Here is a 19,959-nt window from a genome sequence, read left to right as displayed (position 1 = left end):
GGTAATTGAAAAGGTCACATTCTTCAGCCTGAAATGCTGTTAAATGAGCTGATATTCCATCTTGCTGATGTGAGTACATTCCCATCTTCTGCCCCACAGATGCTCAAATGCATCTTCCTCTGTCGGAACTGGATATAGTCTGAAATATTGACTGAGATGATGCCTATATATTTATGGGACTCAGAGTATTTTTCTTTTTGCCTTATGGAAAAATGTTGCATTTCACCACTCTGCTATTATGCTTCATACTGAAATTAGATTAGGGTGAAGATGGCGGAAGGGTTTACCATAATCTTCCCTAGATACAGGGGAGGTTCTAGATAATTATTCAAGAAAGTCCTGGTGACTAGATGAATCACAGGTAACGTTTCAGAAAAAAATAATCAGGGAAAAAGAAACCAACAGAAGTTTGAACTAATTTCAGGTTAATCAGCACACATCTGGAAAAGACAGATTGTGACGTATGACTCCAAAAAAACTGCAGTGACTAAATCTGAAGTTACTCTTTTATTATTGGTTGTTTTCTCAGTTGGCAAGTTTTGCATATTGCTTCATGCGCAATGGCTGTTTCTGACATGGAGACAAAGCAAAAGTTATATAATTGAACAATATTTATTTATCTGCCATATAATCAATTATTTTTAATACATTATAAATGCTATGATGCGTTGGACTGGGGTGGGCATAGTAAGAAGTCTTACAACACCAGATTAAAGTCCCAACAGGTTTGTTTTGAATCACTAGCTTTCGGGGCACAGCTCCTTCAAGTGAATCCACCAGATTCACCTGATGAAGGAGCTGCGTTCGAAAAACTAGTGATTCAAAACAAATTTGGTGATTCACTTGATGAAAGAGCTGTGCTCCGAAAGCTTCTGATTTGAAGCAAACGTTAACCTGGTGATGTAAGACTTCTTATTATAAATGCTAGGAGTTCTTTCGTAATACACATTGTGGGTGGCACGGTAGCACAGTGATTAAGCAGATCCTGTTTTAGTGCGCCAGGATCCAAGTTCGATTCCCTCTAGCGTCACTGTCTGTGCAGAATCTGCACGTTCTCCCCGTGTCTGCGTGGGTTTCCTCCGGGTGCTCCGGTTTCCTCCCACAAGTCCCGAAAGAGGTGCTTGTTAGGAGAATTGGACATTCTGAATTCTCCCTCAGTGTACCCGAACAGGCACCGGAGTGTGGTGACTTGGGGCTTTTACAGTAACTTCATTGCAGTGTTAGTGTAAGCCTACTTGTGACAATAATAATAATTATTAAAAGATCTTTTCCAAGAATGGGGATATTATCAGTAAAATATGACAAGAGGAAAAACTACAGGAATTATATGCCAATCATGATACTCAATATATATTTAAGATATCATTTTGGTGAATAAATAGGCTACTGGCTACTTAAGAGTGGAACTACTTAATGTGTGGAGGATAAACAACAGACTGATTGGGCTGAACAGTTTTGGATATCTGAAGGTTTTTCAGGGGGGATTTTTTGTTTTTAATGGATGCAGTTGGGAGTATCAAGTTAGCTTCATAAAAATACATCACAAACTGCAAACTTTGAAAAAGCAGGTTAATCTGAAAAAGCTGACTCTGCAATACATTTATGTTTTATATAACTAATCCTGAGGATCAACAATGTCTGAAGATTTAGTGAAAATTTTCCTTGTATCAAGTTGATACTCGAGATGATTTGGCCTGTGTGTTTTATCAAAGGCACCCTCCAATCTTCCTAAGCAGCTTTTCAAAGTTAATCCCATCATTTATGGTAATCATCTGAAATACACCCAACAGATGGTGGAGATTTACTTACCTGATCATTTTGTTGTTAAACAGAGGTTAACACTGCTTAATATTGACATGTTCTGATCAAAGGATTGCCATACAATGTTTATTCAGAATGTTAAGATTATATATATTTTGGTGTACATGTATAGAATATTCAACCTGCCAATCATTTCAGCTTTGGCCTCCAGTCAATAGACGTCCTCGGTTGAAAATCTGTAGCAAAACTCGAGCATCCCTCTGGATAACCAAACTCAAGTCTGATTGCCAATATCTTTACCGTTTTTTGGAAGTGAGAAATCAGCTCCAAAATCAGTGTAAGATCTTGTAACAGTTACAATTCGGACACGCTCCCAACTATGGGAAATGTAATCTAATGCATTATCAGATGGGAAATTATATGATGCAGAGTAAACCATCCTCCTTTTAACATTAAACCTGTCACTGGATAGTATGCCTCATGCCACTTCAAGAAAAGATTGATGTCAATGTGACTGGCATCAACCACAACATTAAACAAGTTTTTTCGAAAACACCTATTTTCAGGAACAAATATTTGAGATAGATTATGGACAGTCTACTACACTGGTACAAAGCTGGAAACAATTTGAAAGGAGTTAATGAAACACATCAGACAAAACCCTTTGAATTCTTGGTAAACTTCAGAGGAATTATTTCTCAGCTAAAATGGAGCAACCTTGTCCCTCAACAAAGCAGAATAATCCTTGTACAAGGTACATAAAGACAAACTTAAATTGTACTTCTGCCCATTTGCCATGACGGAACATGCTGAGCTACTAATGGATGAAATGCGTTGGTGTTTTTTGAAATGCTGTTTTCTTTGAAGTATGGATTGTAAGATGAAGATGAATTGACAATCGAACCAACAACGTTGGCAGCAAAAAGAGTAAAGAGGCTGATTCAGTTACTGGGATTAATCAGTACATCATTGTTAAAATACACACTTAATTTTATCTGACTTCTCTCAAAACGTTAGAAACATCAGCCCAGGTTTTGTGGTCAAGCGGTGAAGCAAGGCCACTCGCTAGTGAGCTCAAGAGATCGTGGCTGTGGTGAGAGCTTTAGCTCCCTCGAGCTGAAATTGTAATGGCAATTGCAAGTGCAGTTTGATGAGAATTCCCAGCCTCCTGCTGTATTGATATCATCATGGTGTTCAAACAGTCAATCACGTTAAAGAATTCTCAGTTAGCAAACCAGGAAAAGAAAAGCACTCAAATCGAATCATTTTAAAGAGTTTTACAGAGCAAAATAAAGTTTGGGACACACACATGGGGTTAAGGTAAAAGCTGAAATAGCACATCGAAACTTTTAAAAAATGATTTTAAAAAAATATTCAGTAATTTATCACAGTGGAGAAATTTAAAATATTTTTTTTATTGCAAATTTAGAGTACCCAATTCATTTTTTCCAATTAAGGGGCAATTTAGCGTGGCCAATCCACCTACCCTGCACATCTTCGGGTTGTGGGGGTGAAACCCACTCAAACACGGGGAGAATGTGCACACGGACAGTGACCCAGAGCCGGGATCGAACCTGGGACCTCGGCGCCGTGAGGCAGCAGTGGCTACTCACTGCGCCACCGTGCTGCCCGTGACATTTAAAATATAAACTTTATATTTTGGGGGATGTTGTTAAGGGTCAGATAAGAAGAAATTTCTTCATGCAAAGGGTTGCAAATCTTTGGGATTCTCTCCCCGAGGGTTGTGGATGCATCATCATTGAATATAATTAGGGCAGCGATAGTCTGATTTTTGATCAGGGGATATGGGGCACTGTTCAGAGGTCTTGTCACGCCCGACGTGGTGTCTCGCAAGATTTGCGATGCTCGAAACATCTCGTGAGAGTTAACGGAATCTCGCGAGACATCGAGGTGTATCTTGCCCAGCAAGATCCCGATCTGCATATTTAAATAAGCCTTTAGGCTCAGTTCAATATATGTTCACCGGATTCACCCGGTGCCCAGGTCTCACCGGCCCAGCCTAGGAGACCCCGCCAGGGTGCCGTTTAGCATTGGTCCACACAAACGTGGACCAGTTGTAACAGCACCAGGGTGTTGGTTGGGGGGGGGGGGGGGGGGGTTATCCCATGACATTGGAAACCCCAGGGTGATCATGGACAGGCCAGGATAGTATCCTAGCACTCCCTGTGGCACCTTGGGCACTGCCAGCCTGGTGGTGCCATCTGGGCTTCCTGGCACTGTCAGGGTATCAGGTTGGCAATGCCAGGGGCCTCCCCAAGGTTGGCGGGGTGATGGGGATCACAGAAATATTGGGGGGGGGGGAGATAAGAAATGATTGGGAAAGCCGTTCAAATTGGCCCCCCCGATCTGCAAGAGCCTTTCCCGCTGGGTGGCATAGTAGCACAACGGTAGCACTGTTGCACCAGGGTACCAGGTTTGATTCCCAGTTTGGGTTACTGCCTGTGTGGAGTCTGCACATTCTCCCCGTGTCTGCGTGGGTTTCCTCCGGGTGCTCCGGTTTCCTCCCACAAGTCCCGAAAGACGTGCTTGTTAGGTGAACTGGGCATTCTGAATTCTCCGTGTTCCCGAACAGGCACCGGACTAGGGGACTTGCACAGTAACTTCATTTCAGTGTTAATGCAAGCCTACTTGGCAAAATTAATTATTATTATTATCACAAAACAAAACTCATACCAACCTACACCTGTTCAGCCAAATATTTCACTTCTGGTATACTTCCCATGTCTTGGCAGCCACCTCTTTCAAAGTCCCATCATTGAACTGGATCAACTGCCAACTCATCCTTATTCAAACAACAGCAGCGAGCTTTTCACAACAAAAGATCTCCACAAGTCAACAAAAATCTCGATGTACAGCACTGTTGTCATCACCACAGTCCTGCAGTGCAGTGAGACCTGGACTATGCATGAGTGTCACATGGAGCACGAGAGAAATTCCATCAGCATTGCCTTTGCCGCCTCCTCTGGAACAAGCGCTCCACAAGCATTCAGGTAAAACTGACAAATTAACTTTGATGACTGGAAGCTGTGTCCAGGTGGACGAAAAGCATCTTTCCCGCTAGGTCCAGACTTTAAAATGGCAAATGTTCCAGTGGAGGACCAAGAAAATGCATCTAAGGCACTCTGGAGTTCTCGTCGTAGCACTTTAATGACTGGGAGCTTGTTAAGAGTCGTTCAAAATGGTCCACCATTCGACACACAGAGAAGCAAATCCTGCATTCCAGATTCCCCGACCCCACCGGACATCCTGTCCCATGCACCAAATTATCTGTGGCTTGTGAATTGGCCTATTCAGTCACAAGACCACCCATGGCAGAAACCTGCAATGCAGTGCAGATACCATCCTCAAACCGAGGGACAGTCAACCATGCTACTCCACAGCTTTTCAGTTCAGTTGCCACAATGTCGTTTTACTGTTTGAATCAGGAGCCCAATGGCCAGGGTTTGGTCACCTTCTTGACAGTATTAGTTTCCAGGCTTTCAACATATATACTGACCTTCTTCAACACATACACCTTCCTCCCACAGAGTTACAGCTCTTCAGATATGCTGACAACTTGGTCCTGGCCTTTCATGTAAAGAACTCCAGGATATTGAGAAAACGCTCATTGTTGAAGGTCTACATTCTCTGGAAGTCCACTTTAGAAATGGAGATTTCAACCAAGGCTTTTGTTTTAGACTTCCACATGAACAACGAGAAGGCTACTTCCTACGATCATGGGATGTGAAGTGGTGTCAGAAATGACACTTGGCATTTCTGGCTGAAGGTTATTGCAAGCTCTTCAGCTTTATCTTTCGCACAAATTCTGGGCTCCACCCATCATTGAGTTTGGGGATGTTCATTGGAGCCTCCTTCCCCCCCCCCAGTATTCTTTTAAATTATCCATCGCCATTCACGGATGGATATGCTATGCCAGATCAATGCATATAAAACAATACACAATATCAGTCACAAGAAAAGGCACAACCATCCTGCACTAAATTTTCTATGACAATTATTTGCATTTATTGCTTGGTTTCCTGTTTTAAGATGGAGAGGAGTCACTTTGTTTTTTGCGAGAAACATATTTTAAGGCTCCTCTCTGCAGCGCCAACTTGCAAGAAACCTTGGTCTAGGTTTGCCAATCATCATGCCGATGGTGACTCACTGAAAACAGTCCCATCTTCCCATGGAAAATGCCAATATATTACAGCAGAAAATAGCACTCAACCACTTTTACATTCCTTGCCCAGTCCACATCATCTAAACATAGAACAAGCAGCAGTGGAAAAATACGTTTATTCCTTTACCTTTACAATAAATTGTCCAGTGTAATATATTGGACATGCAATTCATGGTTAAAGTTACAAATGTTCACTTTCAAAAAATACATGATTAGACAAGCTTTGCCAATATTATTTGTACCTTCGATTTTCTTTTTTCCAAGATCCGGAACACCTCTCAGCAATTTTATAAATACATAATGACATGAGTGACCATCACAACATGCTTTCAAATTTAAAGCTGAAGTTGACATGACATGTGCTAATTGCAAGGAATATTCTTAAAAGCAGCTTTCAATTACAAAAATTAGCAAAATATGGCACATGAAAATTGGTCAGATACATAAATTTTGATTTATAAACAGCAACGGTTTTGTGCATTAAAAGTGAAGTATTGAGTTACAATTCCTTCAACTTTACATATGCATACTTATCAAGTACCTCCGGATTAGTGCTTACTAGCAGCACTTTAACAAAAACTTATATATCTATACACAGAATTCAGCTGGAAGAGGCTTAAGGTCTTTGTGCCAACTTGTTCTGTCCTTCTTCTTGTTCACTAAGTTTGAAATGGGTGTAAAGCAAAATGCCACATAGCGTACACAAAATCCCCAGACCTTGATTAAGTGAAAGGGGATCTTTAAACAATATATATCCTCCCAGTAGGGTAATGCAGAACTTGAAATGTCCGAACATGTTGTACCTGGAATTTATTTTGTCAAGGAACATACAAGGTCTGGCAAAGGTTGCATTTCATCCTGCTTGGTGAGAAACACACACAAGTTCAAGTAATGAGAGATTTAGATGCGTTACAGATTTCACCAAGTGATTTAATCACATGAAGGAACATTGGATGGTTGGGTCATGTTACACAGACAGCTACACCTTCATTATTTAAACCACAATTGAAAATTTCAGTCTGCATGTAATCTATCCTTCACAAACTAGTTAGGATTTTACTCAGCACTTGCATGTCTGAGTGTTAGGGAGAGATCAAGAGAACGTCCTTCAAATTCTTATTCTTAACTAAGGCAGCCTCTACCCATATCATGTAGTCTGCACCTAGCTGTACACATCTACATCAGCCACTATTTTAATGACTAGAATCATGGGCGGGATTCTCCGACCACCCCCCCCCCCCGCCGGGCCGGAGAATCGCCGGGAGGCGGCGTGAATCCCGCCCTACCGCCCTCTGGATTCTCCGGCGCTGGTTTTTCGGCAGGTCAGGAATCACGTCGCGCCGGTTGGTTGCCGCTGGCTTTGGCCTCCCCCAGCAATTCTCCGCTCCGCGAGGGGCCGAGTGGCCGCCCGTTTTCGGCCAGATCCCCAGGCATAAATCAAGCAAGGTCCTTACCGGCGGGACCTGGCTCTGCGGGCGGCCTGCGGAGACCTCGGGGGGGCGTGGGGGGGATTTGGCCACGGTGGCCTGCGATCGGGGCTCACTGATCTGCGGGCGGGCCTGTGCCGTGGGGGCACTCTTTCCCTCCGTACCGGCCGCTGTAACGGTCTGCCATGGCCGGCGCGGAGAACCCCTCTGCGCATGCGCTTGGAGCACGCTGGCGCTCCTGCGCATGCGCCAACTTGGGCCGGCCGGCGGAGGCCCTTCGGCACCGGTTGGCACGGCGCCAACCCTGCCGGCACCGGCCTAGCCCCTGAAGGTGCGGAGGATTCCGCATATTCCGGGCGGCCCGCGCCGGAGTGGTTCACGCTGCTCCTCGGCGCCGGTACGGCATGCCTCGCCGGATAGCGGAGAATCCCGGCCCATGTTCCTCTCAAATGTTGTTTTCCTAAGTAAGGGAAACATTCATTTCTGCAAGCAATTCTTTTAAGTTAGAGTCTAACATGACGGAATCATGCTCATATTCTTTGTTCCCTCTCCAACATCAGTTCAAAATTATACAGAATAAATTTCAAATGTGGCCTTTGAAAATGTGTGCTAATGAGTATAAAAAATTTCAGTGAATGACAATTGTTTTTTATTTGTTCATAGGATGTGGGCTTCGCTGGACCAGCATTTGTTGCCCATCCGTGAGGGCATTTAAGGGTCAACCTCAATGCTGTGGATCTGGAGGCCAGACCAGGAAAGAACAACAAAGTTCCCTCCATAAAGGGCATTAGTGAACCAAATGGGTTTTTACAACAATCAATAATGGTTTCATGGTCACCTTTAGACTTTTTATTCCAGATTTTAATTGAATTCAAATTTCACCATCTGCTGTGGCGGGATTCAAACCCCGGTTCCAGAGCATGACTCTGGGTCTCTGGATTACTAGTCCAGCGATAATACCACTACGACACTGCCTCCCCAGCCTTTCAAGTACATGCTTCATTGCTCCTTTACCAATGTGAACTGCTTTTATTATTTATTCAAATCTAGAACCATTTACTATTCCATAAAATTACCGACTTAACTAAGTAGTTCCTGTTTGAGTGCAATTAGTCTCCTTAACAAGAATGTAAATAATGGGGCTTCTGCATAAACATACCATGAAGTAATTCAGAAAGGTTTATAAGATAGTATTGTCATGAAAATGTTCATAAATACAGCAAACACAAGTAGTATTGTGTACTGGAACATACTGTGCCAGTGTAATTTTAAAATGTACATCTATGAAAGGTTCCTTACACAAATGAACTCTAATCTCAACCACACCAACAAGGGAAATGGCAACTGGAAACTGCAAAAGAACCCGTGGGGCAGATGCTTGAGAGACAGGAGATTATAGAATCCTGACAGTGCAGAAGGAGGCCATTCAGCCCATTGAGTCTGCACCCTACCTATCCCCAATCCCCCGTAACCCCACATAACCTTGAGACACGAAGGGACAATTTATCATGGCCAATTCACCTAACCTGCACATCTGGACTGTGGGAAGAAACTGGAGCACCTGGAGGAAAACCATGCAGACTCGGGGAGAACGTGCAAACTCTACACGGACAGTCACCTGAGGTCAGAATCAAACCTGGGTCCTTGGCGCTGTGAGGCAGCAGTGTTAACCACTGTGCCACCATGCCGCCCTATGTACGCACACTAGGCCTAGGCGAATTTGCCCACACCCAAAGCAACCCAAAATTGTGATAATCCATATGTGAAAAAGAGAAATCTCAAAATTCACAATGTTAGCAACATAATAAATTGTCATGACTTGACAGAATACCAAAAGCGCAAGGATACGTGACAGGCGAGGTATTTCCAATGATCCAGTAAATTGACAAATTCACCAGAAAGGCAATTATTCCAGAAAGCAATACCATCATCTAGAAAAGATAAAATTACATTGTAATTTTAAAACATTTCATATACAAAGTAAAAAAAAAAGAGGGAAAAAATGCACCAGGTTATTATTAACAACAAACCTATTTCTCACAACTAACTTTTATTTAGTCCAACATATTGTGCTTTATTGAACAAATTATGTTTAAAGTTTAAAATGATACAAAGCTGGCAACAGAAGGTAAATGATTCCTTGCTGGAGGGAGCCAGGTACATTGGAACCCACCCTATTTGCTACTTAAAAATGGATGATATGGCACTTTATTGTAATGACTGCAACTAAGAATTAACTAGATGAATTCTGCGGAATTACAACTCCGCCACTATTTCTGATTTTATTTGTGAGATTACATTGGAGCAATTAACAGGTCACAGGGACTTACTCATTTCAAAATGCAGAGACACAATTCAAGTGACACTGTGACTACAAAGGCAGGTCAGAGGTTGGTTTTCCGCGGTGAATAGCTCCCCTCCCGGCTCCCCACAGCTTGACATCCATCTACACAGCACAAATTAGGAATACGAAGGAATAATCTGCACTTTCCTGGATGAACGCGGCCCCAGCAACACTCAAGAAGCTCAAAACTATCTCAGACAAGGCAGCTTACTCAATTGGCATTGAGACTGCAGTGTGTACCATCCTCTCAAGATACTACAGCAACTACACAAGGCTTCTTTGGCTGCACATTCAAAACTGGCAGTCTCTACCATCTAGAGGAAAAGAAAAACAGACTTATGTGAACACCACCGCTGCATGTTTCACAACATCTTGAGATGAAACAATATAGTAAGTCCTCGCTTAACAATGCCTCACATCATGTTTCACTTTAACATCGCCAATCAAGTACCAGCATATCCATTTAACATGGCCAATTTCATTTTAAAGGCGTTTGTCACAGAATTCCTCTTCTGTGACCTGCCTGAGCACAAAATCTTTCCTGCAGTGCCTCTGCTCTCACCTTCACTACCCCACACACCCTTCCTCCTCCCCATTGCCTTCCAGTGTTACTTTCTGGTCTGCCTCCACCCATGACATAGGTCTCCACTCTCCCACATTACTCTCCAGCCCACCTTCTTCACCCCCCCCCCCCCCCCCCACCAGCCTACCTCCCCAACATGGCATTGCCTCCCATCCTGTGTTCTTACTTGGGTCTGTTTTCAGCTGCTCCACTCCTGGCTTTGCTATTCACCTCTGGCTCCCATTTCGGATTGAAGCAGCTCTGCTCCATTTAGTGACAGACGCTGGTCGGTAAAGCTGGTCCCAGCATTCCAGCCGCTTCCTGCACCAACCGACCTCTGCCACTAGATGGAGGCTGGTCAATCAAAAATTACTGAGGCGAGTACATTTTTTAAAAATGTCATAATAATAATCGCTTGTCACAAGTAGGCTTCAATGAAGTTACTGTGAAAAGCCCCTAGTCGCCACATTCCGAGCGCCTGTTCGGGGAGGCCGGTACGGGAATGCTTTGCTCATATTTAATAACTTTATTTTGCAAGTTATTCCAGCTAGGAACGCACAGGACTGCATGCTTTTGGTACAGTATTTCAACTTGTACATTGTTATTTCCGGGCGACATACGTTCAAAGGAACCTAACTCTGGCATTAACGTTGATTCCTGTGGAACTGGGATTCCATAAAAGTCGTTTCACTTAAAAGTCCTGATTTTTCAGAAAGGTAAACACAACTTTGAAATGTGGATTCCCTGCGTCACATTACTTTGTGGCTGCTGGCTCAAAATCCTGGAACTCTCTCCCAAACACAGACTACAGCGTTTCAACAAGATTCCTCACCACCCCCTTCTTAAAGGTAACTGTGGCTGGGAAATGGGTACTGGCTTTGCTGAGAGACCCAGCTTCCATGAATTAATGAAAAAATAATAATTTCACCTAGAGTCAAAATTGGTTTTCCACTTTTTGTTATTTAAAAAATCTACACACTCATCAGGCTATCTCACAGCACAGCTAAAAGACTATTTAGGCTGATGGGATTACACTCTGCTGGAGTCTTTTATGAAACTCCAGGGTTTGGAAAATATGCACAAATGTATGCCACAGGGTTTGATTGTTCGTTCATTGTGGGCAACTTTCTTCAAGCTCAGCTGGGAGTATCAATGCTTCGCTGCAGACCACAAAGTCCAGTCCAATATTACAAAGATTATCAATCATAGAATTTATCATAGAATTTACAGTGCAGAAGGAGGCCATTCGGCCCATCGAGTCTGCACCGGCTCTTGGAAAGAGCACCCTACCAAAGGTCAACACCTCCACCCTATCCCCATAATCCAGTAACCCCACCCAACACTAAGGGCAATTTTGGACACGAAGGGCAATTTATCATGGCCAATCCAACTAACCCGCACACCTTTGGACTGTGGGAGGAAACCGGAGCACCCGGAGGAAACCCACGAACACACGGGGTGGATGTGCAGATTCCGCACAGACAGTGACCCAAGCCGGAATCGAACCTGGGACCCTGGAGCTGTGATGCAATTGTGCTATCCACAATGCTACCGTGCTGTGGCATCACTTAAAAGTTGTGGATAGTTTTGTATCTTCTTCAATCTATAATACAATACAATATCTGTCTGTTGCAACAATTGGAGGCTTTTAGGAATATTGTATTCGAAGTATTGGGAAATTTAAGGGTTAAAAGTCTAGGAATAGTGTGCTTGCCTGCAGTGGTCATGTTCTTAAAAAGGATCTTGTTTTGTAGGAGCTTTTAGGAGCCTGAAGGTGAAATTGACCAGAAGAACGTGGTTTTCAGTCTGGACTAATGCACTGTGGTTTGACTGGGGAAAGTCCCTGGAGAGTAGAAGTACTTTCAGCCTGGAGAGTTAATTTGTTTTTCAGCTTGAGGAGATGATGTCATTGCTGGGTGGAGCCAAGGGACAGAGACACACATTTTGGAAAGTCTGGTCTGTCTGACACTGGGTCCACAATTCTCTCACAGTAGGATAATTAGTACAAGAGTAACAATATGTAAAGCAGAGCAGTTTTGTCTGAGGACAAGGAAGAAGTTGAAACATGCCAGGTGAACTGGCTTTTTGAAGATCAGCCAGAGTCTGAAGGGGTTCTAACAGGAGCTAAATCTGTTTTGTGAAGCAAGAACTACTCAATATCAAGCTGATTTTAAGATAGATTGAGATCTGTACGTTTCTTTTCTTGTTTAATGAGGAATTGAGTAGTCGAGTTTTAAGGGTGATAGCTGTTATTTTCGGATGTGAAGTTAAAGAATTCAATGAAGTTTTGTTTTACAAATACCCAAGCTTATTTCTTTATGCAATATTAGAACATAGAACATACAGTGCAGAAGGAGGCCATTCGGCCCATCGAGGCTGCACCGACCCACTTCCACCCTATCCCCGAAAACCCAATAACCCCTCCTAACCTTTTTGATCACTAAGGGCAATTTATCATGGCCAATCCACCTAAACGCACTTTTTTGGACCGTGGGAGGAAACCGGAGCACCCGGAGGAAACCCACGCAGACACGGGGAGAACGTGCAGACTCCACACAGAGTGACCCAGCAGGGAATCGAACCTGGGACCCTGGCGCTGTGAAGCCACAGTGCCATCCACTTGTGCTACCGTGAAGTGAATAATTTTTTCCGTACAGTCTTACAAATAAGATATAATATTGGGGTTTGGGTCCACTGTTGGGGTCTGGTTTGGGATTGTAATACTGTCCGGACTGTTCACTTTAAGGGTGTGTCAGATGGTGGGTTTATTTGGTATGCAGTGCCTGGCACAAGCAGACGCCACGTGGAGGACTGGAGCACTTGATGCAACGGTTAGTGGCAGCAAAGATGGGGAGCCCAGCAAAGATCCCCTGGCAAGAGAAGATTGTTTCCTTGAGAAATGGATTGGGTTCGATGGGAGGGATTGTGGACTGCAGAATGGGATAGGGATGGCATGAGAAGGCTGTCAATGGGAAGGATGGAATTGCAACCCACTGTCCCAGACTTTAAAAACTGCACAAATAACGAATGCCAAATATTCTGGAAGTCTTACCAATGTGGTACCGGACCAGTTTCCAAAGATTCCTCCCTCTCCAGTCACTGGTTCAAAAAAAGGAACAATGAACATGAGAATGGCAGATGACATTGGAGCCTGGTAGTACAAGAGTTGCATAGAGTTCACCTGCAATTCATGTTGTTTAGCGCCTACCCACTGTAAATGAAATCAATAAGAGACACATTACACAAATGATCAAGCAGCAGTAATTCAAGAGTTTAAAATTCACGTGATTATTATTCAGTACTAGAAAATCAAAAATGCACAATGAATCATACCAACTTTAAAATTAAAAATTAAACACTTACTCAAAATGCTTCAATAATATTTACCCCCTCAAAGTAAATAAAGTTTTAAAAAGGCATTCAGAGAAGCAGTTGGAACAATATAATTGGTTAATTATCTTTTGATTTATTCTTAAATTTAAAAAAAAAAAAGAGTTTTTGATGATCCTGTTGTTACCTCCAAATGTTAAGATCCTGGAAGTTTAGATTATCAGTAGGAAGTATTTTAAATGTTAATTACTTGTCAAAGTGCACAAGAAAAAAAAAATCAAAACTACTAACCACTTGATATACAGAGGTAACCAGAACGCCCAGTATGGCAAAAAGTATCCCTAGAAAATTAAACTTCACATCAAAGTAAGAGTTGAGAACTACACCCAATGTAATAGGGATCTGCAATAAATAAATGGGAGATGATTAGATCAGGTTTAACATTTACAGCTGCTACACAGAAGAACTAAACATGATGGACTGAGATATCTAAAGCTGCGATTTCTGTTTGGAGGGAGGGGGCATGGGGGGGGGGGGGGGGGGAAGCAAACCTGCAGTCCCAGTTGTTAAAAAAAAACTGTAGATTGTTTAAATGAATATTTAAATAATTTGCTTAGAAATTAGTTGTAAGAAATCTATTGCACAATACAGATTTCATCGATTCTCCCATTAACGATCACATGGTGATGAGGACACATCTAAAGTTCAAGTAAAATCGCAAGTGCCTTCACTTGATTACAGTTGTAACTTTACTAAAAAGGTAAGTTGTGTATAAATGTCAATTCAGACTAATTCTTTCAAAAACCCTGCCTGCAAAATGCTACACAGGTCATTCATTCACTGCACTTCACCCTCATTTTAAAGTTTTGGCCCATAAAGAACTTTAAACGTATTTTACTCCATGAATGCATAACGGAAAGAGCAGAAACTGGGCAGAAACAGTTGGTTCATTCAGGATTTGGGCTGAAAGGGGTTTGGTTGCCTCACTCATTCGCTCTCGCTAAAGATTATAACGTGAAACCCTAGAATCGTCATTCTTTGACTTATTTTTCAGTAATGACTCTCAAAATCTCTGTAAATAATATACCAGTCAAATATTGAGATATCGTATCTATAAAATTTGATCAGATTTAAATTGCAAAAAGATTTAAAAGTATTCCAATCATTACGCAAGAATGAGTCAGCATTGAATGTAACAGTTATACATTAAGCTTTGCTAATGTCAACAGTGCGATACAGACAGAGTTTACCACTGTACTTATGTCAACATTGCTATTGGCTGATTTGACTGCAACCACGAATACTCGATCCTGGATACTGGCAATCAAAAGTGGCAAGCGTTTTACTACAGTTTTATCAAATTCAACCATGTTAGCTAACAGTATGTTTCAAACGGAGCTAGTTAGGATATCTTGAATGAACTAATTTAAACATCATGTCAACCCAAGCCAAATTCTAATCTAATAACACACAAGTTTTCAGATTTCTGACAGTGTGTAACTTTTCAGAGAGGAAAATATGATAACATGGCTGTGTGCACAGAGTGTAGTAATGCCGTGGTTATTTTTATTTTAAGCTTGGCTAAGATGTTGAGGATTTACGAAAGTCAGGAGGGATAAGTTACATATGGAGTTCCATTTTTTGAACCCCAAGAATCATCAAGGAAAAGGCAGCAATTTAAATGTATTAAAACAGATTTCTATAAATGGAGAAAATGGAATATTGATCTAGAAACATGGAAATAGGACGAGGGCATTTAGCCCCTCTAGCCTGTTCCATTCAATGAGACAATGGCTCATCTCTGAGCTAATTCCAAATGCCTTCGCCACATACCCCGCAAGGCAGACTCCACCACAACTAGCTGAAGAAATCCTCTCTATCTATCCTATTCGTGCCCTTAATATCTTGAAACCTTCGATCTAATCTTTAACATTCCAAAACCTTCCAGGGACACACACGCCCAAATTCTCCTCTTAAATTAACCTTTAGAATTCAAGTGTCATTCTGGTAAACCTATGCTGCGCTCTCTCCAAAGTCAATATATCCTTCCTAAGATGTGGTGCCCAGGACTGCCCACAGTTCTCCAGGCGTGGTCTAATCAGGGCTTTGTATCACTGAAGCATAACTTCTACCCCCTTGTGTTCCAGTCACCTAGTTAGAAAAGCCAGCATTCTAATAGCTCTGTTGAATATTTTCTGAGCCTGTTCATGACATTTTAATGTATTTGAATCCTCAAGTCTCTTTGGACCATCACTGTCTTTAGCATTTCATCATATTATAAGCACCCTGTTCTACACTTTACGGGCCCAAAGTGGATGCCCTCAGATTTGCATGAATTGAAATCCATTTGCCACGGTTTTCCCCATTATTTAATCTATCGCTTTCTCGTTGTAATTTTGTGCTTCAATCTACATTGCTTACAATGTCACCTGTCATTCAACTCATTAGTAAAGACAGTGACCATCTGAGGCTCCATCAACAGCTCCTTGTGGAACACAATCCTGCCAATCAGGGTACCTGCCCATTATAATAATAAGAATCTTAAATCTTTATGAGTGTCACAAGTAGGCTTACATTAATACTGCAATGCAGTTACTGTGAAACCCCCTAGTCATCACACCATGGCGCCTGTTAGGGTACACAGAGGGAGAATTCAGAATGTCCAAATTACCTAACAGCTTGTCTTTCAGGACTTGTGGGAGGAAACCAGAGCACCCGGAGGAAACCCACGCAGACACGGGGAGAACGTGCAGACTCCGCACAGACAGTGACCAAAGCCGGGAATTGAACTTGGGACCCTGGCGCTGTGAAGCAACAGTGCTAACCGCCGTGCCGCCCTATCCCTGCTCCCTATCAATGACACTCAGCCAATCTCCTAATCAGATCAGTAATTCACCTTCAGTTCAACTACAACATATTTATTAATCCCACGGCTTCATCTTTATGAGGGACTTAATCAAATGCCCCGAATGTTCATATAGACAGACCCTTGTCCACTACTTAGGTGACTTCTTCAAAAACAAATTAATTAAACGTGTCAGAAATGGTCTACCCCTTGAAAAATTCATGCTGGCTCTCTCTGATCAGCTGAAAAATGTCAAGTTGCAATTTCAATATAAACACACTGCTGTAATAATACTGAGTATTTGCACTAAACAGCTTTAAACAGCTTTCCACTTCAGACACACGTGATTCACAGCGTGCTCACAGAACCTAAGCTTGACTTTATAGAGGTCTTGTGGTGCAGTGGGTTGTGTCCCTGCCTCGAAGCCAGAAGCTCTGGGTTCAAGTCCCACTCCAGGACTTGATGGTCAAGGTTGTTTATCAACCTGCAAATCTTTCCAATATGGTGAGCAGGAGAATCTCCTGGTCAGCCACGCTGGGCGTGGAGTGGCACTCCTCAAGCTATATAGCCTCTGGTACTGACCCATTACAGGAAAAAGCTGTGGAAACAGACGTAAGCATTGTGCTTTGGTCTGCCTCTATTTAACCACATTACCCTGCACCTTGGCTTTTCAGTAATACAAACATCTCATATTAAAGTCTGATAGATGTTCCAGACTTGGGTGTGTTTTAGAACACAGCCTGTCGAGTGGGGTGGTGGGGTGTGGTGAAGAACTCCAATAAATTAGTTAAACATGATTTCTCTCTTACAAAACCATGTTGAATCTGCCCATTTACCCTGAATCTTTCTAAGTGGCCTGCTATGACGTCTTTATTAATAGCTAACATTTTCATGCTTTCAATGAAGGAGTTGCGTTTGTTATTTTCCAATCCAATGGAACCTTCGCCGAATCTAAGAAATTTTGAAAAATTAGCTACTATCAAAACTCTGTATAGGGGCTGGTTTAGCACAGGGCTAAACAGCTGGCTTTTAAAGCAGACCAAGGCAGACAGCAGCACGGTTCAATTCCGTACCAGCCTCCCCGAACAGGGTGCCGGAATGTGGCAACTAGGGGCTTTTCACAGTAACTTAATTTGAAGCCTACTTGTGACAATAAGCGATTTTAATTTCATTTCTTAGCCATGATCACCACCATTCACATTCTCTTTGTCATTTTTGTCCACATCTTTGACAACCTCTCTACCTATCGCTAGCCCTTTATCCAGCCCCACTGCTCCACCCTCACCCCCAACATTATAAATTTCATTCTATTTCCAGTTCTCTCCAGCTTTGCCAACAATCACCCAGATTTGAAACATTAGCCCTGTTCTCTCTCCACAGATGCTGTCAGCAGATTGTCTGGTATTTTGTGTTTTTGTTTCAGATTCCAGCATCCGCAGTAATTTGCTCTTATCTCATTAGCCACTTCTTTTAAAGACCTTAGGATGAAGTCAACTCACAGCTCCTTCAATTTTCTCAGTACCACTTCCCCGGTGATTGTAGTTTTCCTGAGTTACCCATCCCTTCCATTTCCTGATTTACAGTATTCTGGATGCCATTTGTATCCTCTGCAGTGAAGACTGATGCAAAATACCTGTTTAATTCATCTCCCATCTCCTTATTTTCCATCGATCATCCAGACTCACTTTCTATAGGAATAATGCCCACTTTGTTTACTCTTTTTAAAACATCTATCGAAACTCTTACTATGTCTTTATATTTCTAGTTAGCTTTGTCTCATACTGTAATGTTTCCTTCCATATGAATATTTTGGCCATTCTTTGCTTCTTTACAATATTCTGTCCAATCTTCTAACCTGCTCCCAATTATATGCTCAAGTTTGATACTATCTTTAATCTTTTCTTGTTAACCACGGATGGTGGCTCCTCCCCTTGGGATTTTTTCTTTCTGGTTGGAATGTATCTATTCTCTGTATTCCGAAAAATTCCCTTAAATATCCACCACTGCATCTCTACTGACTCTCAACATAGGTTGCCAGTTCATTTCAGCTAGCTGTACTAATCTTGGACCCATTCTTCTCTCCCTCAAACTGAATGTAAAATTTGTTCAAGTTATGGTTTCTCATATATTGGGCCACCTTCATTATGAGGTCATTAATGAATCCCATCTCGTTGCACAAAACCAGGTCTAGTATAACCTGCGCTCTGGGTGGCTCCAGGACATGCTGTTCTAAGAAAAATATTTTGAAAACATTGAATTCCTCATCTAGGCTATTTTTACCCATCTGACTTCCCAGTCTGTATGTAGATTAAAATCACCTTTGATTATTGCATACTTCTCTGACAAGCTTCCACTATTTCTTCCGTTATACCCATCCAACCCTATGGTCGTTAGGATGGGGGCCTGTACACCACTCCCACAAGTGATATTGTGCCTTTATCATTTCCCATCTCAAACTGCACCGTTTCTGCATCTAGGTGTCCAGAACTTAGGTCATCCTTCTCTAATGCACTGGCTCCCCCTCCCACCTTTCCCTAGCTTCCTATCTTTCCTTAAAGTATACCCTTCAATATTCAGATCCCCAATCTAGGTCACCCTTTAATATTCAGATCCCAATCTGGGTCATCCTGCAGCCATGTCGCAGCACTGGCTATCAGATAGTGCTTATTTATTTAAATTATTTCTATGGTTGCAGAAAAGCAATATACTGCAGATACTGGAAGCCCGAAATTTAAGGAAAAAACACAGAATACTGGAAACAGTCAGACAGCAGCTTCCGTGCAGGTGAGAGTTTCTCTTCCTGGGTCAAGAGATGCAGCCAAACCCGCTGCACGTTTCCACCAGCATCTGCAAGCCGTGGACTAGACTGTACGTTTGTAGAAGTAGTCTTTGATTGCTGTACGGCAACGCCCGGTCCCCCTCAACTCTATGGCTGCGAAGCACATTCGATGTGAGTTCACAGGAAGAGGAGAATATCTTTGACGCCGTTCGAGGTGGCTTATCGTGCAAGCTGGGAGATGAAGAAGAGGAGACGGCGGAGTGGACGGAGGCGGCGGGCAGAGATGGGATGAGAATAAGCAGCCTGCTGGGGGGAGTGCATGGGCAAGATGGGCTTAAGGGCTTCGTTCTGGGGCTGGGAAACCCTTCTGACTCTGAGAAAATGGCACAAGTTGATGGGTAGCGGATGGGCCGGTGTTTTCCTGCCCTGGGAAGTGAGGAGTGGGTCTGGGGGATGAGGAGGAGGGTCTGGGAGGTGAGGAGGGAGGGTCTGGGAGGTGAGGAGAGGGGGGTCTGGGAGGTGAGGAGAGGGGGGTCTGGGAGGTGAGGAGAGGGGGGTCTGGGAGGTGAGGAGAGGGGGGGTCTGGGGAGGTGAGGAGAGGGGGGTCTGGGAGGTGAGGAGAGGGGGGTCTGGGAGGTGAGGAGAGGGGGGGTCTGGGAGGTGAGGAGAGGGGGGTCTGGGAGGTGAGGAGAGGGGGGTCTGGGAGGTGAGGAGAGGGGGGTCTGGGA

The 19,959-nt window shown here is 43.0% G+C and overlaps 1 protein-coding gene across 1 annotated transcript in view; it reads right to left on the bottom strand.

Annotated features, from left to right (window-relative positions):
- Positions 1-6,041: 6,041 nt before the first annotated feature.
- Positions 6,042-19,959, bottom strand: part of slc35e3 (solute carrier family 35 member E3) — a 14,592-nt gene continuing 674 nt past the window's right edge. Inside the window, 4 exon segments of the mRNA XM_072485208.1 lie at positions 6,042-6,747; positions 9,220-9,302; positions 13,330-13,488; positions 13,899-14,009. Of these exon segments, the coding sequence (XP_072341309.1) occupies positions 6,561-6,747; positions 9,220-9,302; positions 13,330-13,488; positions 13,899-14,009 (540 nt within the window). The 3' untranslated portion in view covers positions 6,042-6,560.

This window comes from Scyliorhinus torazame, chromosome 19 (genome assembly GCF_047496885.1).
Source record: "Scyliorhinus torazame isolate Kashiwa2021f chromosome 19, sScyTor2.1, whole genome shotgun sequence".
Taxonomy (NCBI): Eukaryota; Metazoa; Chordata; class Chondrichthyes; order Carcharhiniformes; family Scyliorhinidae; genus Scyliorhinus; species Scyliorhinus torazame.
This window is presented reverse-complemented; position numbering and strand designations above follow the sequence as displayed.